We start from the raw sequence: 21540 nt of genomic DNA on the forward strand, positions 1-21540 counted from the left end.
TGGTTCCAAAAAAAGTGTCAAAATTATCAGGTAACGTAACGCAGTGCAGCATCTCAAAAAAAAGTGGCCTTGTCATGAAGGGTGGGGGTGAACCTTTTGGGGCTGAAGTGGTTAAAGTTGGAACCATTAAACCTGAAAAATTGGCCAGAAAAGAAACAACCATTTGTAGTGTTCCTTTAGATTGATGATCAGTGGAATTATGCCCCCTTATTTGATGGTCAGTGGGAGGAGAACCCCCTTCTATTAGTAGTCAGTTGGAGAAGGAGCCACCTTGTGCTGTTGACCAATGGTCAAGCTGCCCACCAAAGATCATTGATGCCACTGCTTAGGGAGAGACAAACATTGTTCATTGCTCAAGGATCCCCTAGCAACCCCCCAACATACTTTACATTCCTACAAGTTGACATTTTCACTGACGCCACACAAATTGCTTGTATAATTTTTCTTTTTATTTCATTCTGCTGCTATGCAGCTCTCTGGTGATCTGTTAAGGTCTGGATTTTTTTTTTTTCAGTAACAAAAAAAGAAATGCTAACTGTACCGCTGATCTAGTTTTCATTTGTTTTTGGAAAACAGAAATAAACATATTCCATGAAGGAGCTTTAGCGTATGATGTAAAACATGTAATTAAAACAGAAACCCTAAAAAAATAAAAAATTTCACAATGGAGTAACGTACCGGTCTGTATGACTGGGTACCTATGATAAAGTCTCAGGGTGTGAAGAGGCTTTTCGTCTGTTTGCAGTAGTTCAGCAGCACCAGCTCAGGCTCCATTTGTTTGCCATGTTGCTCTTTCTGAAACCTGTACATGGGGGCTGTTTTATAGATTGTCCAAAGCAGAATTCTAGGTCTTATGCCCCCCTCAACTATGTGTGGAAAAAACCAAGGCAGACATTGTGTGGGACAATTTGTTCAGCTTGTCAGAACTGTAAGGGATGAAAACATGGCGTAATGAGCTCCTTGAAGCAGAACAGACTAAAAGAAACCCAGTTCCAATAATGTACCGCCGCCAAGTAGCACGGTATTTCTTTGGTACAGTAGAGAGTTGCTGGAGATGCATAGACAGCATAGGAAAGAAGGGAGAGGGCAACATACAATGATCACTGCACTTTTTGAACTTTACATTAAAATCAGACTGTTATCTTCAACTTCTCCCATAAAGCATCTGGTTCTGTCACTATCCTGCATGCTTGGCTGTTTAAAAGTGGCCTATGGCAGCAGGAGGCCTGCACTGTAGGCTTTGCATGGCTTTGTACAAGCGCGTCTGTCTGGTTTCCACTCCCTTGTTTCCTCATGCTGATCTCCTATAACGTCCTGCGTATTTTCCAGGTATTGCCGGAATATTAATGTCCTTCCACCAGTTCCTCTTTGATCTCTTTACAATGGAAATAAAAATATATACATACATATATTTATCTATCTGTCTTGCCCGTCAAGGATGTGACACAAAGGTTCCCCATACTTTTGCTTTATAATATTTTTTTCACACCCTATCAGTCAATTTAGTCTCTCAAGCAGCTGAAGGGACAGCAGCTGTCCAGAAGCGAAGTATCCCTTCCTGTTCAAAGCTCCAGCTTCAGCAATGCAGCAGTTTAGGTATCCAGCTATATGACAGGGCACAGTTAAGAAAGGGATTTAGCAGGTTCGTTTAAGTATGCTGCACTGCCGTTCTCATGTTTCGGTGAAATGCGACTGGGAGGAAGGAGGGCATTCGGGAAGGGAGATCCAGCACTGCCAGTAGAGGGAGGTCTAATTTCGCTGCTTCCCAGTTCTCGATCTGCTCCTCGCAGGCTGGGGTGCTGGAGAGGGAATGCCACTGGAAAACTGGCCATATAAAGGACACGTCCAAGTCTCTTGGCAACCTAAAAAGAAGAAGATGGCCATGAAGTTACATTGTTTAATATACATGTATATGCCTAAAATTTCTATGCAGAACAATAGTGTGTACAGTACTTTGCATTGCTAAAAATTGGAATTAAAATGGATTCAATGCGGATTTGGCACTGGTGTACAAAAAAAAAAACTCCATCAAAATAAGGGAAAATATAGTTTTCAGTTTTTGTTCTTTTCTTTTAGATACATCTGTACGCTCTTGGTGGGGCAGTATTAATCCCCTTTGCTGTGAAACCCCCTAAATACGCACTGGTGCAATAAACTACTCTTTAAAGATACATATATTCTTCATTGGTGTTTACTTGTGCCCCATGACTTTAATGAATATCTGTTAATGGAAGACCCATAATCTTTTTTTTTTTTGTAGAGCATAGGAACAGTACCCAAGAGCTAATAACAATGTTTTAATGAGGCACATGTCTGTACAGTATAGAAATCGCAAATGTTGAAAATTCTCTGAACTGCCTTTAAATCTACTGACATTACAGCACAATTATGACTGCCTAGAGAATGGCATCCAACTTGGCTGCTTTTCTGACAATGTACTCCTCACCTAATCACCAAGACGTGAACTGCCAAAATTCACAGCATGGAAGAGGGAGACCATCCATTGGATCCATTAACCACTCTACTACCGCTCACGGTAATAGTACTGCGGCAGAGTGGCTCGTTCCCGTCCAGTCACGTAGTATTAACGTGACTGGACTCCTCCCCTTCTGGGCGGCGCTTGCGCGCCGCCGGAGGCTCGCTCCCGCTGTTTTCATTCACAGCGGGAGTCGGGCCAGGGGAGGAGCAGCGGCGATCGCCGCTGCTCTTACCCGATCGTCGGGGATCGAGTCTGGAGATCCGCCCGCTGTGTGTAAACACAGCGGGCGGATCTCCATAGTGACAGGGAGTGACAGATCGGACTGTTCAGCATAGCTGGACATCCGATCTGTCCATGAATCACATAGTCACCTCCCCCCCTACACGTCAGTAAGCACCAGGCATACATTAACCCCTCCCTCTCCAATAAAATTAACCCCTTCCCTGCCAGTGTCATTTTTACAGTAACAGTGCATATATATAGCACTGATTACTGCAGTAATGTCACTGGTACCCCCAAAAGTGTCAGTCAGGGGTCCGGTCTGTCCGCCGCAATGTCGCAGTCCCGCAAAAAAAATCGCAGATCGCCGCCATTACGCGTTAAAAAAAAAACACCAAAAATGACAGAAATCTTTCCCTTTGTTAGTAAACGCAATAACTTTTGCGCAAACCAATCAAAATACGCTTATTGCGATTTTTTTTTACCAAACATATGTAGCATAAAACAAATTGGCCAAAAACTTTTAAAAAAATTGGTTTTTACATCTTTTTTGGGGGGAATTTCATATAAAAAAATGTGAAAAATATTGTTATTTTTTCAAAATAAACGCTCTTTTTTTGTTTATAGCGCAAAAAGTAAAAATCGCACAGGTGATCAAATACCACCAAAAGAAAGCTCTGTTTGTGGGAGAAAAAGGACGTAAATTTCGTTTGGGTACGGCGTCGCACGACCGCGCAATTGTCAGTTGAAGTCGCACAGCGCCGAATCGCAAAAAGTGGCCTGGACGGAAGACAGCAAAATCCTCCGGTTGTAAAGTGGTTAAACTTAATAGCATAATGTCTATAAGAAAAACTATTTTGCCAAACGGCATGCAGGCAACACAGTAAACATGGGAAAAGGATGTCTTGTCTACTTAATGGCACACACATTACAAAGTGTATCACCAAGCCCCATAGGGCTCATCACTCTATTAACATCATCCTTATGGCAAAGCTTGCTGTTTTTTTTCAACTTTAAGAACTGGAAACCCAAACAGGATTGAGGGAAAGATGAAGGAAGCCAAATGCAGGGTCATATCTTTTTCAAACTGTAGGACAGACACTGGACTTAGGCAAAAGTTCACCTTCCAGCAAGACAATGACCCTAAAGTGGTCCTCAATGAAGCAACTGATAGGACTGCTGTTTAAAAACTAGAAATATTTGGCCAAGAAAAATGGACTAAGATGTAGGATGCAGCCTTCCTACAAAGACCTACAGCTGTAATTGCAGCCAAAAGTTATTCTACCATCTACTTTTTCTCTTTTTTTATGTGCAGCAGCTGGGGCCTCTGTTTGTCCTGTGACCAGTGTAACCAAGAAAAAAAGTAGAGAAATCCAACATTTTACAGCTATGACCAGAACAAGAGGTGTGAGGAAATCTTCCAAAGGAGACACATGTTCCTGTGACACCTGACTAAGAAGGGAATTCCTCTCACTTTGGAGACATTTCATCACTCTTCCTGTTGCATATCTGGGACAGGAAGTCAAGGGAATTTTCCCCGAAGACACAGACAGCCTAATTTAACCCTAACATGTTTTAAACCTTCCCTAATCTATCCAAGAATAGAAAAATAAGTTTTGACTATACTTACTATTTAATGTTTGTCACAATTATATGAATAAAATGGTAAGAATCACAAACAATACATTATGTGTAAAATCTAAAGGAGGAGGAATGAAAAAAAAATACTATGAGATACCTGTATAAAACAGTCCACTAGTTTACTGAAAGTGGAATTCTAGGAAAAGCCTATCTACTCTTAAAATGGTCTCCTTCCATCTCCCTATCCTAATACCCATTTTGACTATAAACTCTGTAAGAAAGATCTGAATACTTACCCAATTGCAGGCTGCTCTGGTCTGGTCATGTGACCCCCCCACCCCCCCAAAATGTCAGCCAGAGACACTGCAGGGAAGAGGGAGCGCCAAAAACTGATGAGCCCATTGAGGCCTATAGGTGACATTACCGTTCCAGGCATAACAAGCCATTGTCTGAGCGCTTTCTCCTCTTTCTTGTAGCAGCACTGGCTGACACAGGGGAGATCACCGGACCGGAGTAGACTGAAAATAGGTATAAAGCATATATATCTTTTTTTACACAGGTTAGTTATCAGATGCTTTAGGAGGGGAGAGAGCACAGTTTAAAGAGTAGTTCGGATGGATCTGTAATGTCTTTATAGAACGCTCTCTGAATTGCACATAAGCTGCAAAAGGACAGACACTCAGTAAAATCAGTATTTATATTCATTGTACTAATCATTCCAGATAGGGATTGGTTATAAACATTGCAGAGTTCAAAAGCCCCATCTGATCGTAGACTCGCGCTTCTGTTTTCTGGACACACTGTTGCTTTGTAGTGGACTCACCAAGAAAAATCTCTCTTCACACAGCATTTTTTAGTAAAAACTTCCCTTTTCTTGTAAAATTAATGGATGGTAATCCCCCCCAAAATCTTGCTTGGGTTCGATCTGCTGGAGTTACTGGTTATTTTCCACAACTGCAGCAGCTCCACCTCAGCGTGGGTTTATAGGACAGCCACAGCATGCGTTTATTGTGTCCCCAGTCACCCCATCACTACCCAAAATTTAATAATATGGCCTAGAAGAACGACCTGCAATTCAGACCCCTCCCTGCCCTACTAAACCACAGCACATTTCTAACGAATTGATCCACAGGGAACAATTGGCCAAAGAACCTTTTTATTACACCCGCCATAAACAGCCAGAGCTGAAGGGAAAGCCATAAACTGCAGTTACCACTTTATTATAAGACCTGCAGGCCATAGCACAATCCTATTATCTTGTGTTGGAGTGTGATACAGTCTTCAATGTATCTGTGTGATTCCAAGAAATCCCTATATGTTTACAGGGGACAGCCTAGCATCCCGGGAAAGATTTTTGTGAAGCGAGATTGAAGAACATTTGTAGACACATTACTGTGTCTACCTAAAAAAGAAAATCTATAGCCTGCAACTGCTGCCCTCTTGATCTGTAATGCTGCTTGCCTGGCTGTCATGATAATCCAATGGATTCCGTACTTTAAGTCACTGACCCTATGCAGGTCAGACATTCCAAATTCACATGCTATATACTTGTTCAGCAACTTCTAAGGTTCAATTCATGAAAGTATACTTTGTATAGCATTTTCATTACCGTGATAAAGTGTACCTGTCACACTAAACAGCAGAGCTAATAATACATTACTTTCACAAATGCTTTGGCAGTCCTGTTTCCGATTTCAAAAGATGCAGGCTAGGAATGGGGATTGCTGCCGAGGTTTTGTTAAAAACATGGTAATCTTAAGAGAAATACACTTCAAAACAGGCATGACGCAGTGAGGTATTGCTATGTTGTCAATCAGCAGCTATGGTCATAAGGAAGGATGGAGGGGCACCGATATCACAGGCTCATGCTAACTCGTAGTGGCACTGTAAGAGGCAGAAGTGCTGCGCCAACCTTATAGCCCATAGAACAGTTGTCCATACTGGAATTTGTAGTGCCTTATATCAACAACTTTAACAAGAGATCACCAATAACAAAAAGCTGGGTACAATGATTATAGGTAAGCATTGCTACAGATGGAAAAATTTAGAATTGCATTTCATAAATAGAAGCAAGGTGCATAGGATATACCTGTGCTCTTATTTTTAGTGCTGGCCCAAGCTTCAGGCCCATGTTATTCAGTAAGTGCTCTTCAGTCAGTAGTGGCAGAGTTTCCCCATCTATACAGTGCTCCCGAAATACCTGCACAGAGAACAGGATGTTACCGCAACTGCAAGACCAACCATCTCTACAGAACCAAAGTGAACACTTTGCAGACTGCACTATCTAATACATAACTATAAAGCACTTGAGAGAGGTGGGCTGTGCCCCACTAACATGTTAAGAAATACCACATTGGATGTCCCTCCTGGTACAAGTCCTGAGTGCACCTGTTACATGCTTGATATTCTACATACCTTCTTCATGGATTGCACCCGTGCCAATATCCCTTAAGCATGAGTGTCTCCCACTTCTACCCTATCCATAACTGTAAACCACACTATCCAGCCAGCTATCACCATTCATGGCTCTACACTTAGCGGTATAATGGTTGCTAAAGGTTACTGAACTTTGATGGGTTGCTTTGATGATGAAGGCTTGAACAACGCAGTTTTTGCCAAGTGGTAACCCATCTACGACTCACTCTTCCTCCTACTATGGCCTCAGAGTGCCTAGTATAGATCAGAGGGATTAAGTCCTAATGTATGATGACTGCTGTCCAATACATGAAATTTCCACTTGTTATATAGTGTATTGCAGTGATAAAGAATATTTTAATAATTCATATTCTAAAAACAAAGTACTATGCACAAGATTCCATCCCACTTGTTTATCTCATTCAGTTTGAGTCTTCTGCACTCACAGAATAGCCCTCTGTCTCATTCACCCTCCCCATAACCTCTCCTGCTGTCCCCGTCCCCCCTCTCCTTCCTCTCTGGCGCGGACTTCTAGCCTGTGCCGCCACTGCTCTCCGGCCCAGCTGCAGGGAGGGGGGAGCGTGACAATGCAGGTGGTTTTAATGAAGCATGTCATGAGGGGATTAGCACAGGGGAAAAGGGAAAGGAAAAAAACAGCAGACTCCAACCTCCTGTCTCAGACTGGAGACCAGAATGCAGAAACAAGGGGGCAGTAAAAGGAGACAGATAGAGGACATCATCCAACCTCTAATGAGAAATAAAACTTCAAGTTATAAAATCCTCCTCTAATGTGAAAAAGAAGAATAGCACAGTAGATACAGAAATCAGCAAGGGCAAGAAAGGAATAATATACAGGAGGTGATAGTAGAATGGAAGTACCTTAAAAGTCAAGTACACCCAAATTAAATTTGTGCAGTCTAGGTGGACTACTGCAGGGTTCAAGCAGGCTGCTTATAGGGGCAAAGACCCCAGCAAGTGGAGACCCTTTGAGAGACCACATAAGCGTCTCCATTGTCCCTGCTTGACAACCTGGCCAGAGATAGAACTATAAAAGTATTTTTACATGAATGTCTTGCCTCCTGAAAGCTAAACTAGTGGCATAATTAGTAACATAGACTTGGGTACTTAACAGTGGCCAGACCCATTACCTGTGTGTATTCTGCACAGCCAGACAGACTGCCCACAAAGCTGCAGACATCCTCCACTGTCCATTTGCTGAGGTCTTCCAGCACAACACTGTCCTCCCCATCCAGGAAGAGTCCCCCCATGGCACCTAACACAGGACAGGGTAGAAGATGGGCATATACAGAAAAACGAGTGAGGGGGTAGAGGTGATAAGAAGACAAGGTGAAAAAAAAAGTCAAGGAGGTTGTGTGAGGGAAAGTGGAGGTGGGGGAAGAAGGGGAGAGAAAGGGAAAGAGACATTAATCATTAAAATCCCACGAAGAAAACAAGGCAGCAGCAAGATGAACATATTCTGTAGCCTAACATCCATCTTTAATGACCTGTCAACACCATGCAGGGTACAGACTCTGCTCTCCCACAATGCTTTGTTGGTAGAATTTTCCTAACCGAAAATAAAATTAGTAGAGAGCAAATCTGTAGTACGAGACCAGAAGGCCCCTGGTAGATGAAAGATATTTGTGTTGTATGTGATGGGTAAGGTGGGACAGCAAGAGGTCAGCATGCTTTCAATGGCTGGGAATGAATTCATCTCAATTATTCTGTGCACAGCCTGAGGTCAGACCCTGCCGCCAGCTTTTCAAGGCCCGCATCTCTCAGAGACGCTGGGTGGCTGGAGCTGGGAATGGCTTCCCAATTAGTCGTTTCCTCAGGTTCCTGGAGGACAAAAGTTGCCACAATGTCTAGCAACGACGAGACAGAGGAGCCAAAGCTGTCAGCTACCCAGAGACCTGGCTCTGGGAAGAGATTAACGATCCTACCTGTAATTAACGTCACGTGTGATTAAAGCCTGTCACTTGATGACGCAAGATCTATTCTGGATTTGTAATGAATTAAGAGCAACCCTGGTTCTGTATGCCAAAAGCATTGTGGATCCAGACTATGAGCAATACCCCCCTCCCGCGCTCTGACCAAATAGGCGGGAGGGGCTGTGGTTGGAGCGCCTCATGCCAGGTTGCGTTAATTGTACTCAGGGTTGGGGATCGATAGAAGGATTTTAGCTTCCTGAGCTGTCCCCAGGGTGTATGGGAAGATTTGACGGAGGGGGGAGCTTTGCTGGCAGTCCCGTGTCTCACAAACTAGAGGGAAGACAAGGTCGGTCACAGAGCGGCAGACAGGATGGGGGCCAGGGCTGCCACTGATAAACATCCCCCTTCCCCCTTTAGCTCACAGCCGTATAGAGGTCACCATAGTTGTACAGCACAGTGCCAGGATGCACTGCTACGCTGGATGCCATATTCCTGACTTTATATGGCTTCCAGGGTCTCTAAACTCGTGACTGCACTGGCAGTATCCATCACCTAGCAAACAACCCTTAACCCTCTGAAGGCAGTGTTTTTTTTTTTTCTATTTAATTTATGCATGGACATTAGGAGAGTTTATGGGTCACCTAGCTAAATCTACATTCTATATCTGCAGGATCCCATTATACAGAGGTGAAAGGCAATGTTTTGGTTACACAAATAATGACCAGCATTGGCATACAAGGCTGCAAATCAGACAGTTCCAGATATATTATTTAGGCAGAACTTCTACCCTACTGTTGTGTTTATATACTATATTACATTATACATACATGCAGCAAATATCTACAGAGCCAGAATTTGGTTTTAGGCTTCATCCACAATGGTGATTTAGGCCGGTGCGAACTGCTGTGGCAGGAATCTTCTGATTTCTGCTGAGGCAGTGAGCGGCTAGGTGTGGCCACCAGCCCCATTCTCTATAATGCTAGGTCACCGGCGGTCACAGCTATTCGCAGCTGTCTGCACAGCCATTGATTACCTTTGATGAGCGTTGCTGGATGCACACAAACTGCATCTAGCAGCAATCACCGCAGGTAACATGCAACCTGTCAATATAGTGAATGGGGCCAGCGGCCGCACCTAGCCGTTCACAGTTGTAGCAGGAATCAGAAGATTCCTGTTGCTGTAATTTGCACGGGCCTAAATCACTGGGGTGAATGTTGCCTTAATATCTTATCTGCACAGGGAAAATCAGAACGATTACTGGGATCACAGGTAGCAAGACAAGCTCCAGGAAAGGGGGGGGGGGGTATAATACACAAATGGTGTGGCAGGTCTATCAATAACAATTAACATTCAATGTGTACTGCTAACAAGTGCTGCCCAAAAACATCCTGTTTAAAGCTGAACTACAGGCATACAGGGGCTCAGCTTTAAAGGCAGTCTGTAGACTGGGCATCACTAAATGGCAGACCGCAGTCCGCGTCCAGGCTGAGCTATTGCTCTATCTGGGCCACCGCGCCATTTAGCTGACGCTTTTGTCCCCAGCCTCTGCCGCTGTCATTAGCAGAGCAGATTGGGAGGCGGGACAATTCTCGTTTGGGGGTGGGACCAGCACTGCATGGAGAGAGGCAGCTGCCTGAATTAACTTTTTACATTAACCAGGAGGTGATTGGCTGCTAGGAGGCCTTCCTAGCAACCAATCACCAGCTTGCTAATATGAAAGATTAACCCAGCAGTTCCAGTGCTGCTGTGTCTCTTCCTCTTCCTTCAGTTCAGGATTGTCCCACCTCCTTCTCTCCACTCTGTGTAAGGTAGGAGAGTGAAGGGAGGAAAGGACATGGCTATGAACTTGTGAAGGATGCAGAGCAGAGGTCATGTACAAGGGGCAGTGCTGTGGGGGGGGATCATGTAAAGGGGAGCAATACTGTGGGGGGATGTGAAGGGGGAAGTGCTGTGGAGGTAATATGTTAAGAGGGCAGTGCTGTGTGTGTGGGGGGTCATGTAAAGGGGAGCAATACTGTGGGGGTATTATGTTAAGAGGGCAGTGCTGTGTGGGGGGAGGGGGGTGGTTCATGTAAAGGGGAGCAATACTGTGGGGGAAATATGTTAAGAAGGCATTGCTGTGTGGGGGGGGGGGTTGATGTAAAGGGGAGCAATACTGTGGGGGTAACATGTTAAGAGGGCAGTGCTGTGTGTGTGGGAGGGTTTGATGTAAAGAGGGGCATGGCTGTGGGGGATGACATGTAAAGGGGGACAATATTGGGAAGGTATGTAAAGGGGGCAATGCTGTGCGGTGGAAGTGAAAGGGGCAGTGCTGTGGGGGAGGGGGGAATTGTGCAGGGGGCAGTGCTGTGTGTAGGGGAGACAGTGCTTTGGGGGAGGTGTGAAAGGGGCAGTGCTGTGGGGGGGGATGCGAAGGGGGCAGTGCTGCGTGTAGGGGGGAGGGCGGTGATGTAAAGGGAGACAGTGCTGTGGGGGGGGGGGTGAAAGGGGCAGTGCTTTGGGGGCAATATGTGAAGGGGACAATGCTGTGTGTAAGGGGGGCAGTTGATGTAAAGGGGCACAGTGCTGTGCGGTGGAAATGAAAAGGGCTGTGGGGGGGGGGGGGGGGGGCATGTGAAGGGGCAGTGCTTTAGGGGTGATATGTGAAGGAGGACAGTGTTGTGGGGGGGTGGTGATGTAAAGGGGGACAGTGCTGTGAAGATGATATGTGAAGAGGGGCAGTGCTGTGGTGTGGAAGATGTGAAGGGGGACAAGCAGCTGTACAGAAAATGTGCAGGGGTACCATTGGCTCTTAAACGCACTGAAATACAAGGTGCGCACATGGAGGTGGCATAGTACAAATGAACCATGGAGTTTTTATGCGGGGGCATTTTTAGAAAGGTGCCAGGGCTTTCCTAGCAGAAAATGCAGGCACAGCAGCCCATTCAAATGAATGGGCTGTCGTGCTTGCACACCTGGGCAGTGATGTAAAGAATTTGAGTCATAGCACAAAAATGCGATTTGGAAATTTTTTTTACCATTCGGACCTCCATGAATTTTATTCAATACCCCTGCTGTAGACTGTAGTTTAGAAGCTTACGACTCTGATTTTCTAGGAGGATATAACAGGAAGTGAGGAGTGCAAAGGAAATCTGCTTCCCGGTATTCATGTGTGAATGTTTCCATTTGCACAAGGTGTCCTCAGGGTATGGATTAGCTGCAAATCATTTTGCCCAGTTATCAGATCTATTATTCATCTGATAACTCCCAGTATTGATTTGATAGATGAAACATATCCCCATAGACCATAGGAGAAATGTGATGGTATGTTCCACGTAGTCTATGAAGAATCGCTTTTAAGTTGTTTCACTCGCAGATTTTTCAGCTTACATGGAGAGTGAGGTTTCCAGGGAATATTATCCAAGCTTATCAGGCAGCAGTCTGTGTAAAGGCAGAGAAAGGCCGATCTTGGGAAATGCTTTGTGTCTTGCTCTTCCCAAGCTGTTTTAAGGTGCTTCGGCTTTAATGAGAGATGCAGAAGCCAGGGCGCCAGGGTTGATGAGGGCTAGCCAGGGGGAGGTGTTGCTTTAACAGGAAGCCTTTGGAACAGTGATAGGAATTCCATTCTCCTAATGTATTGCAAAATCAATATTGCTAAATCCAGTCCCGGTGCAGCTGTCTCACTCAATTACAGGCAGTGCCTGGACAGCAGAAGTAGGGGAGAAAGGCAGGAGGGGGGGGGGGGGGGGGGTTGTCCCCGCACACCAAGCAACGGCAAACTGTCAATGCCCTACATGATTTTCTCCTCAACCCATACCTGCTTTATGCGGCACATATTGGTGCACCTAGCATTATTCTCTGTATGTGTGCGGGAGTTCCTGATATTTACATACACAAACTGAAAGATTTCTGCTAAAACCATGTCCCCAAAGATTGCGCCCCTCTTGGATGGCTGCATTACTTTACACAGACAGTGGTTTTAGTCTCTTTGGCAATACAAAGAAATCAGGACAAATTTCAGAGCACATGAATCTTATAATATACTGTATACCAAGTAAAGCCTACCATGGACATAAGAGGACAGCTGGATGTGTAGCCACAATCTGATCATATATCAATGTAATTTGGCCCAGCTTCAGCCATAAACAGTATGTCTGTGGCACACCATCATTCCTGTTTGACAATGTACATGATACCAGTTCCAGCGCTGGCTTATCACAGTATACTGCACCAACATCTAAAACTTTGCTTAACTAAAGAAGGAAAGGGAGGGACTGCAGGGGCCCTAACAGCTAGCTTGTGTCTCACCTAAAAATTCACTATAATTCTGTTCAGCCAGTCATGTAATTCACATGGTTCTGCCAAACGGCACAACAGAAAAGGTCACTAATTTTCCTGGTTTAGCTGCATTGCTTTTGGAATCATTTTTTCTGCTGAATGTACAAAGATTTACTGCCCAGGGAGCAGAATGGAGGCAGCACAGGAAGCTGATTTTCTAAACCCAGTGTGTTACCCACTGGGATGTGCAGTGTGGTAGATGTGTAGAAAGACCAGTGAATTACAAAACTTTGTCAGATAAAAAGGTAAATGTGTATTTACACCATAGATATATATATATACAAACACACACGCAGTATCTCGCAAAAGTGAGTACACCCCTCATATTGTTGTAAATATTTTATTCTATCTTCTCATGTGACAACACTGAAGAAATTACACTTTGCTACAATGTAAAGTAGTGAGTGTACAGCTTGTATAACCGTGTAAATTTGCTGTCCTCAACACACAGCCATTAATGTCTAAACCGCTGTCCACAAAAGTGAGTACACCCCTAAATTAAAATGTCCACATTGGGCCAAATTAGCCATTTTCCCTTCCAGGTGTCATGTGACTCATTAGTGTTACAAGGTGTTACAAGGTCTCAGGTGTGAATGGGGAGCAGGTGTGTTAAATTTGGTGTTATTGCTCTCACTTTCTTATACTGGTCATTGGAAGTTCAACATGTCACCTCATGGCAAAGAACTCGGAGGATCTAAAAAAAAAGAATTGTTGCTCTACATAAAGATTGGCCTAGGCTAAAAGAAGATTGCCAAGACTCTGAAACTGAGCTGAGACAGGGTGGCCAAGACCATACAGTGGTTTAACAGGACAGGTTCCACTCGGAACACTCCTCGCCATGGTCAACCAAAGAAGTTGAATGCACATGCTCAGCGTCATATCCAGAGGTTGTCTTTGGGCAATAGACGTATGAGTGCTGTCAGCTGCTCAGACCATACGCCGCACACTGCATCAAATTGGTCTGCATGGCTGTCGTCCCAGAAGGAAGCCTCTTCTAAAGATGATGCACAATTAAACCCAAGAACAGTTTGCTGAAGACAAGCAGACTAAGGACATGGATTACTGGAACCATGTCCTGTGGTCTGATGAGACCAAGATAAACTTATTTTGTTCAGATGGTGTCAAGCATGTGTGGCAACAACCAGGTGAGGACTGCAAAGACAAGTGTGTTTTGCCTACAGTCAAGCATCATGGTGGGAGTGTCATGGTCTGGGGCTGCATGAGTGCTGCCAGCACTGGGGAGCTACAGTTCATTGAGGAAACCATGAATGCCAACATGTACTGTGACACACTGAAGCAGAGCATGATACCCTCCCTTCAGAGACTGGGCCGCAAGGCAGTATTTCAACATAACGACCCCAAACACACCTCCAAGATGACCACTGCCTTGCTAAAGAAGCTGAGGGTAAAGGTGATGGATTGGCCAAGCATGTCTCCAGACCTAAACCATATTAAGCATCTGTGGGGCTTCCTCAAACGGAAGGTTGAGGAGCGCAAGGTCAATAACATCCACCAGCTTCTTGATGTCGTCACGGAGGAGTGGAAGAGGACTCCAGTGGCAACCTGTGAAGTTCTGGTGAACTCCATGCCCAAGAGGGTTAAGGCAGTGGTGTAAAATAATGGTGGCCACACAAAATATTGATACTTTGGGCCCAATTTGGACATTTTAACTTAGTGTTGTACTCACTTTTGTTGCCAGCAGTTTTGACATTAATGGCTGTGGGTTGTTATTTTGAGGGGACAGCAAATTTACACTGTTATACAAGCTGTACACTCACTACTTTGTAGCAAAATTGAATTTATTTAGTGTTGTCACATAAAAAGATATAATAAAATATTTTCCAAAATGTGAGGGGTGTACTCACTTTGTGAGATACTGTGTGTGTATATATATATATATATATATATATATATATTGGCCAGTATTTACCAAATATGACCTTTCTTGGTAATCAAGCCATTACAATACTGGAAGCCACAGTATGCCATCTACAGCCATGGCCCTTCTCGTTCTCTAGTGATGAAGTCCATGGGAAAATATTTCTGTATCTTACTAGGAAATCCTTTAAAAAATATAAAAGATATGCTAGAGATATTGAATGATGGTGTTATTTTGTCATGAAATGGAATGGAAATGCCTTTGTTTTACACTTGCCTTTAGTGCAAGATAGAAAGTTTCATACTGTCAATAGGGATAGCACTTAGTTTTTTTTTATTTAGATGCTATCATGCATATGACCCAGTGGTAATAAAAAGGCTTGAGATCATTGGATACATATGTGTAAACAATATTTGAAAGGAAATATCTGCGTCAAACACTTGTGCATTTAACTTCTAGAACAGTTACATGGCTTTTAGAGACATAACATGTCATGGTCATGCCAGGCATCTTATGCCTGCAATGAAAAACTGGAAAGCAGACTTAAAATGCAAAATAAATAAAAAAAAAACATGGTTCACCAAACGTTTCATTATATAAAAGTATAGGCTTAGAACCTGTGTCAGAATTTTATCACTGTCTGTGGCCATGTTGTGGATACAGTGGGGGGAAAATATCTATTTGATCCCATGCAGATTTTGTAAGTTTGTCTACTTACAAAGAAATGAAGGGTCTATAATTTTTATCATAGATGTATTTTAAATGATAGAGACAGAGTATTAACCAAAAATCCAGAAAAAAAACACATGATACAAATGTTATAAATTAAGTTTCAGTGAGTAAAATAAATATTTGATCCCCAAGCAAAACATGACTTAGTAGTTGATGCAGAAACCCTTGCTGGCATGCACAGAGGTTTCTTGTAGTTGGTTACCCGGTCTGCACACATCTCAGGAGGGAATTTGGTCCACTCTTCTTTACAGATCTTCTCTAAATCCTTAGGGTTTCTTGACTGCTTGGCAACTCAAAGTTTCAGCTCCCTCCATACATTTTCTATAGGATTAACCACTTAAGCCCCGGAGGATTTTCCTGCTAAACGACCAGGGGGTATTTTGCGATTCGGCACTGCGTGACTTTAACAGACAATTGCGCGGTCATGCGACGCTGTATCTAAACAAATTTGGCGTCCTTTTTTTCCCACAAACAGAGCGTTCTTTTGGTGGTATTTGATCACCCGTGCGATTTTTACTTTTTGCGCTATAAACAAAAAAAGAGCGTACATTTTTCAAAAATAACAATATTTTTCACATTTTTTTATATGAAATTCCCCCAAAAAAAAATGTAAAAATCAAAATTTTTTAAAATTTTCGGCCAATTTGTTTTATGCTACCTATGTTTGGTAAAAAAAATCGCAAAAAGCGTATTTTGATTGGTTTGCGCAAAAGTTATCGCGTTTACTAACAAAGGGAAAGATTTCTGTCATTTTTGGTGTTTTTTTTTTTAACGTGTAATGGCGGCGATCTGCGATTTTTTTTTTTGCGGTACTGCGACATTGGGGCGGACAGATCGGACCCTTGACTGACATTTTTGACACTTTTGGGGTTACCAGTGACATTTCTACAGTAATCAGTGCTATATATATGCACTGTTACTGTAAAAATACACTGGTAGTGAAGGGGTTAACTTTATTTGGGAGGGAGGGGCTGTGTGTGTCCCTAGGGGCGTGATTCTTACTGTGATTGGCTGTGGCTCTAGCTGTAAGGACACTGATCAACGGATCTACATACTAGATCCGAGTGATCAGTGTTTTTACAGCGAGGAGAATGACAGGTGGCTTGTTTACACAAGCTGCCTGACATTCTCCTTCTCCCCCGCCGATCGCCGAGTGACCGGCGGACATCGGGTCCGCTGGTCACATGCGCGGGGGGGTCCGTGACCGCGCGGGAGCGGGAGCGCGCCTCCGCGGGCGCGCGCGCTCGCTCCCCAGAGCCTCACAGGCGAGTGACGTAGACCTACGTTACTCTGCCTGTGAGGGGCCGACTGCCGCAGTAAATATACTGTGAGCAGTCGGCAAGCGGTTAAGGTCCATGACCTTAATGTGCTTCTTTTTCAGCTACTCCTTTGTTGCCTTGGTGGTATGTTTTAGGTCATTGTCATGCTGGAAGACTCATCCACGACCCATCTTCAGTGTTCTGGCTGAGGGAATAAGGTTCTCATCCAAGATTTTACAATACATGGCCCCGTCCACTGTCCCCTCAGTGCAGCAAAGTCGGCCTGTACCTTTAGCAGAGAAACAGACCCAAAGCATAATATTTCCACCTCCTTGCTTGTCTGTAGGGATGGTGTTCTTAGGGTCATAGTCAGCATTTTTTTTCCTCTAAGCATGGCGAGTCAGGTTAATGCCAAAGACCTCAATTTTGCTCTCATCTGACCACAGCACTTTTTCCCAATTCATCTCTGAATCATTTAGATGTTGATTGGCAAACTTTAGATGGGACTGTACATGTGTCTCTTGAGGTGGGGGACCTTTCAGATGCTGCAGGATTTCAATCTTTGGCAGCATATTGTGTTACCAATGGTTTGTTTGGTGACTGTGGTCCCAACTGCCTTGAGATCATTCACAAGCTCCTCCCGTGTAGTTCTGGGCTGATCCCTCCCTTTTTTCATGATCATCCTTACCCCATGAGGTGAAATCTTGCATGGAGCACCAGGCTAAGGGTGATTGATGGGTATTTTGAATTTCTTCCATTTGAGAACAATCGCTCTAACAGTTTTCTCATTCTCACCAAGCTTCTTGCTGATGGTCTTGTAGCCCATTCCAGCCTTGTGCAGGTTTACAATCTTGTCCCTGATGTCCTTTGACAGCTCTTTGGTCTTGCACACAATGGTGAGGTTTGAATAGAAGAAAGTGATTCTGTGGACAGGTGTCTTTTATACACATAACGAGTTATTAGAAGCACAATCTTACAATAACAGGATTTATCTGTGTAGCACATGAGCACATACTGTAGCCAGTCTGTGGGTGCCAGAATTGTTGGATGGTAGGGAAACAAATACTTATTTCATTCAACTCAATTTATAATGTTTGTATCCGGTGTCTTTTCTGCATTTTTGGTTGATAATCTGTCTCTATCATTTAAAATACACCTATTAAAACAATTATAGACCCTTCATTTCTTTGCAAGTGGGCAAACTTCTGCAGGAGTTAAAATTGTTTTCCCCACTGTATTTCTCTTCATTGCCTGTCCTGTGTGGCACACCTCTCAAAAACAAGAAGTGAATGGTAGTTTTCTAATTCAATACAGACAGCAATAAAATCATGACACAGACTATTAATCACTGTCCGCAACATCCTAAAAAATAAAACAGGTTTGGCCGTAGATTTTCTATAAATTCTTTACCCTGATGAAAAAATAGACACAGTACCTACCTGTGTGGAAATAAGGGTTGACAGCATAGGGGAATCCAAAAGGAAATGGCTGAGGTGGAGGCACTGAATTTGAGGGCAAGTACTTTCCATCTCCTTTGCTGATTCCTGGTCCTAAGACATGAGTGGGTGACTCTGAAGGTCCGCAGGGGAGGCTTTGGTGAGTTTGAGTATCACTGGACTCTTTTACAGAATCTCCTCCTTTGAGGGTGTCTTTACCCTCTTGCAGTTCATGAGATGAGGAGGAGACACCTCGCTCCACTCTTAAGCTGTCTGTCTTCTCCTCTGCTTCACTTTCTGAATCTTTCATTTCCTCATCATTTCCTTCTGAAACCCCCTCTCGTATACGCTGGTCCAAGAGTTCCTTTGCTTCCCCATGGTTTCCGTGAACTTCCATCCGGTGATGAGCAGACTTTCGACTTGCCCTTCTTGCACTCTGGGATTCCTTGGGAGGAGGCACACTTGGTACTCCCTGGTGGTTCAGGGAGAGAAGAGGGGTGTTATTGTGTCTTAGAACAAGCATGGCATTCCTTCTGGACAGTTCCTCTCTTAAAGGGTGGCCCTCTGGGAGCTCATGCATGTTACGCAAAGCAGGGTGGTCAGGGGGTAAACCAGGGTGAAGGCTCAGTGGATCACCAGCCAAAAGTCTCTGTCTATGTAGATTCTCCAGCTCCTTCTGACGTATAATCTCCGCAGACATTTCAAGCCTTAAAGAAAGGAAGAATAAAATCAGTTAATAAAAAGCAAATTGGTTTAAATTTTAATGTAAAACACCAGTCTCAATAGTGCTTTCATTTTCTTGATATAGCTCAGCCTTTCTCAAGCCAGATTCTGTGGAATGCGCAGGGTTCCCCCAAAGGTTGCTAAGGGTTCCCTGATCCATAGGCAATTTCTGCCTCTCTGATAAATAACCACAAACATCAATGATCTTTTAAGCAATCTTTAAGGGAAAGGGGGAGATTCGTCTCAATGACCACAATATAAAAGAGTATTCTTCCCAGTGACTATCACACCAATAAACTGAGAGCTGTTGATATATTACAACCCTAATTACAAAACAAAGTGGGATGCTGTGTAAATTGCATAAACCCACATTTTCCGCCCAAAAGAAAAGAGTTTAAACATTTGATACGTTTTCTGGGGGGGGGGGGGGGGGGCGATTTTTAAGAAGGGGAAAAAAAGTCATTTTGAAACTGATGACAACACATCTCAATAAAGTTGGGATAGTACAACAAAAAGCTGGCAAAGTAAGTGGTATTATCAAGGAAGAGCTGGTAAAAAAAAATTTGCAACTAATTGGTTTAATTGGCAACAGGTCAGTAACATGACTGGCTATAAAAAGAGCATCTAAAGGGCCATACACACTATAAGATTTTCTGAAGACTTTTTCCTTCAGATTTACCTTTTCTATGTAGTGCAAGGGCCTGCTAGATTGCATACAAATTGAAAGTGTTTAGGTTTGACCTCATATTATATGGTTTTGGTAAGTCTGAAAGAAAAAGTCTTCAGAAAATCTTATAGTGTGTATGGCCCATTAGAGAGTCAGAGTGTAAAGCTGGGCAGGGATTCACTAATCCGTGAAAAGCTGTTTTTTTTTTAATTGTTGAACAATTTCAGAATAATGTTCCTCAATGTAAAATTGCAAAGACTTTAACTATACCATCATCTATAGTACATATCAAAAGATTCAGAGAATCTGGAGAAATCTCTGTGCACAAGAGATAAGGCTGAAATGCAATATTGGGTGTCCCTGATCTTTGGGCCCTCAGACAGCACTGCATTAAAAACAGGCATCATTCTGTGATGGACATCACTGCATGGGCTCAGGAATACTCAAAAAAAAAAAAATCAGTTTCTGAATACAGTTCGCCGTGCCATCCACAAATGCTAGTTACATATCTGTTATGCAATGAAGAAGCCGTATCGGAACATGATCCAGAAATGCTGTCATCTTCTCTGGGTCAATGCTCATTTAAAATGGTCTGTTGCAAAGTGGAAAACTGTTCTGTGGTCTGATGAATGGAAGTTTGACATTCTTTTTGGCAACCATGGGTGCTGCATCCTCTGGACTATAGAGGAGAGAGACCTTCTGGCTTGTTATGAGTGCGCAGTTTTTTGGAAGTGGGGTTGTGAATATTAGCAGGGGTTTCTCTCACACTTGAGACCAAAAAATAATTTAAGGATTACCCATTTAACCACTTCCCGCCCGCCCTATAACAGAATGACGGCGGGAATGTGGTTGAGTTATCCTGACCGGACGTCATATGACGGCGGCAGGATAACTCCGCTCTGGGCGCCCCCCGGGGGCGCGCAGAGCGGCGATCGGTGATGCGAGGTGTCAGTCTGACACCCTGCATCTCCGATCTCGGTAAAGAGCCTCTGACGGAGGCTCTTTACCATGTGATCAGCCGTGTCCAATCACGGCTGGTCACATAGTAAATAGGAACAGCCGTTGATCGGCTTTCCTTAGTTCGTGCCTGACAGGCACGAGTAAAGGAGCGCCGATCGGCGGCTCCCCTGACAGGGGGGGGGTCGGCACTGGTAATCAGATCATTGATTACCAGTGCAGACCCTCGGGGGGGGGGATGCCACTAGATCCACCAGGGATGCCCACTATGACCCCAGGGATGCCCACTATGACCCCAGGGATGCCCACTATGACCCCAGGGATGCCCACTATGGCCACCAGGGATGGCAATCAGGGCTCAGGGAGCCCCCCATTGCCCACCCCATCAGTGCTGCCCACCAGTGCCCTCCCTATCAGTGCTGCCCACAAGTGCCCATCATTGCCATCCTTAAGTGTCGCCCACCAGTGCCCATTATTGCCCACCGGTGCCGCCTATCAGTGCCCATCAGTGCCGCCTGTCAGTGCCGATCAGTGCCGCCCATCAGTGCCCACCAGTGCCGCCTATCAGTGCCCATTAGTGCCCGTCAGTGCCACCTATCAGTGCCCGTCAGTGCCACCTATCAGTGCCCATCAATGCCGCCTATCAGTGCCCAGCAGTGCCGCCTATCAGTGCCCACCAATGCTGCATATCAGTGCTACCTATCAGTGCCACATATCAGTGCCTATCAGTGCCGCCTATCAGTGCCACCCCATCAGTGCCACCCCATCAGTGCCACCCCATCAGTGCCTCCTCATCAGTGCCTGTCAGTGCAGTCTCATCAGTGCTCATCAGTGCAGGAAAAAAATTATTTATTTACAAAATTGTATAACATAAACAAATTTTTTTTTTTTTTTTTTTAAACTTTTCGGTCTTTTTTTATTTGTTTAGCAAAAAGTAAAAATCGC

General features: G+C 44.2%; 1 protein-coding gene across 6 annotated transcripts in view; it reads right to left on the bottom strand.

The window, feature by feature from the left end:
• Positions 1-427: 427 nt before the first annotated feature.
• Positions 428-21540, bottom strand: part of SAMD11 (sterile alpha motif domain containing 11) — a 257130-nt gene continuing 236017 nt past the window's right edge. For 5 of the 6 annotated variants that reach the window (XM_082274532.1, XM_082274531.1, XM_082274534.1 and 2 more), the window contains exons 11-14: positions 18252-18955; positions 7843-7967; positions 6369-6479; positions 428-1862 (exon numbers count right to left, since the gene is read on the bottom strand). In XM_082274532.1, coding sequence (XP_082130658.1) covers positions 1623-1862; positions 6369-6479; positions 7843-7967; positions 18252-18955 — 1180 coding nt within the window. In that variant the 3' untranslated portion in view covers positions 428-1622. The remainder of the gene's footprint in view (positions 1863-6368; positions 6480-7842; positions 7968-18251; positions 18956-21540) is intronic. The other variant, XM_082274533.1, reaches the window with a different exon arrangement.

The sequence above is a fragment of the Pelophylax lessonae genome, assembly GCF_965119305.1.
Source record: "Pelophylax lessonae genome assembly, chromosome: 12".
NCBI lineage: Eukaryota > Metazoa > Chordata > Amphibia > Anura > Ranidae > Pelophylax > Pelophylax lessonae.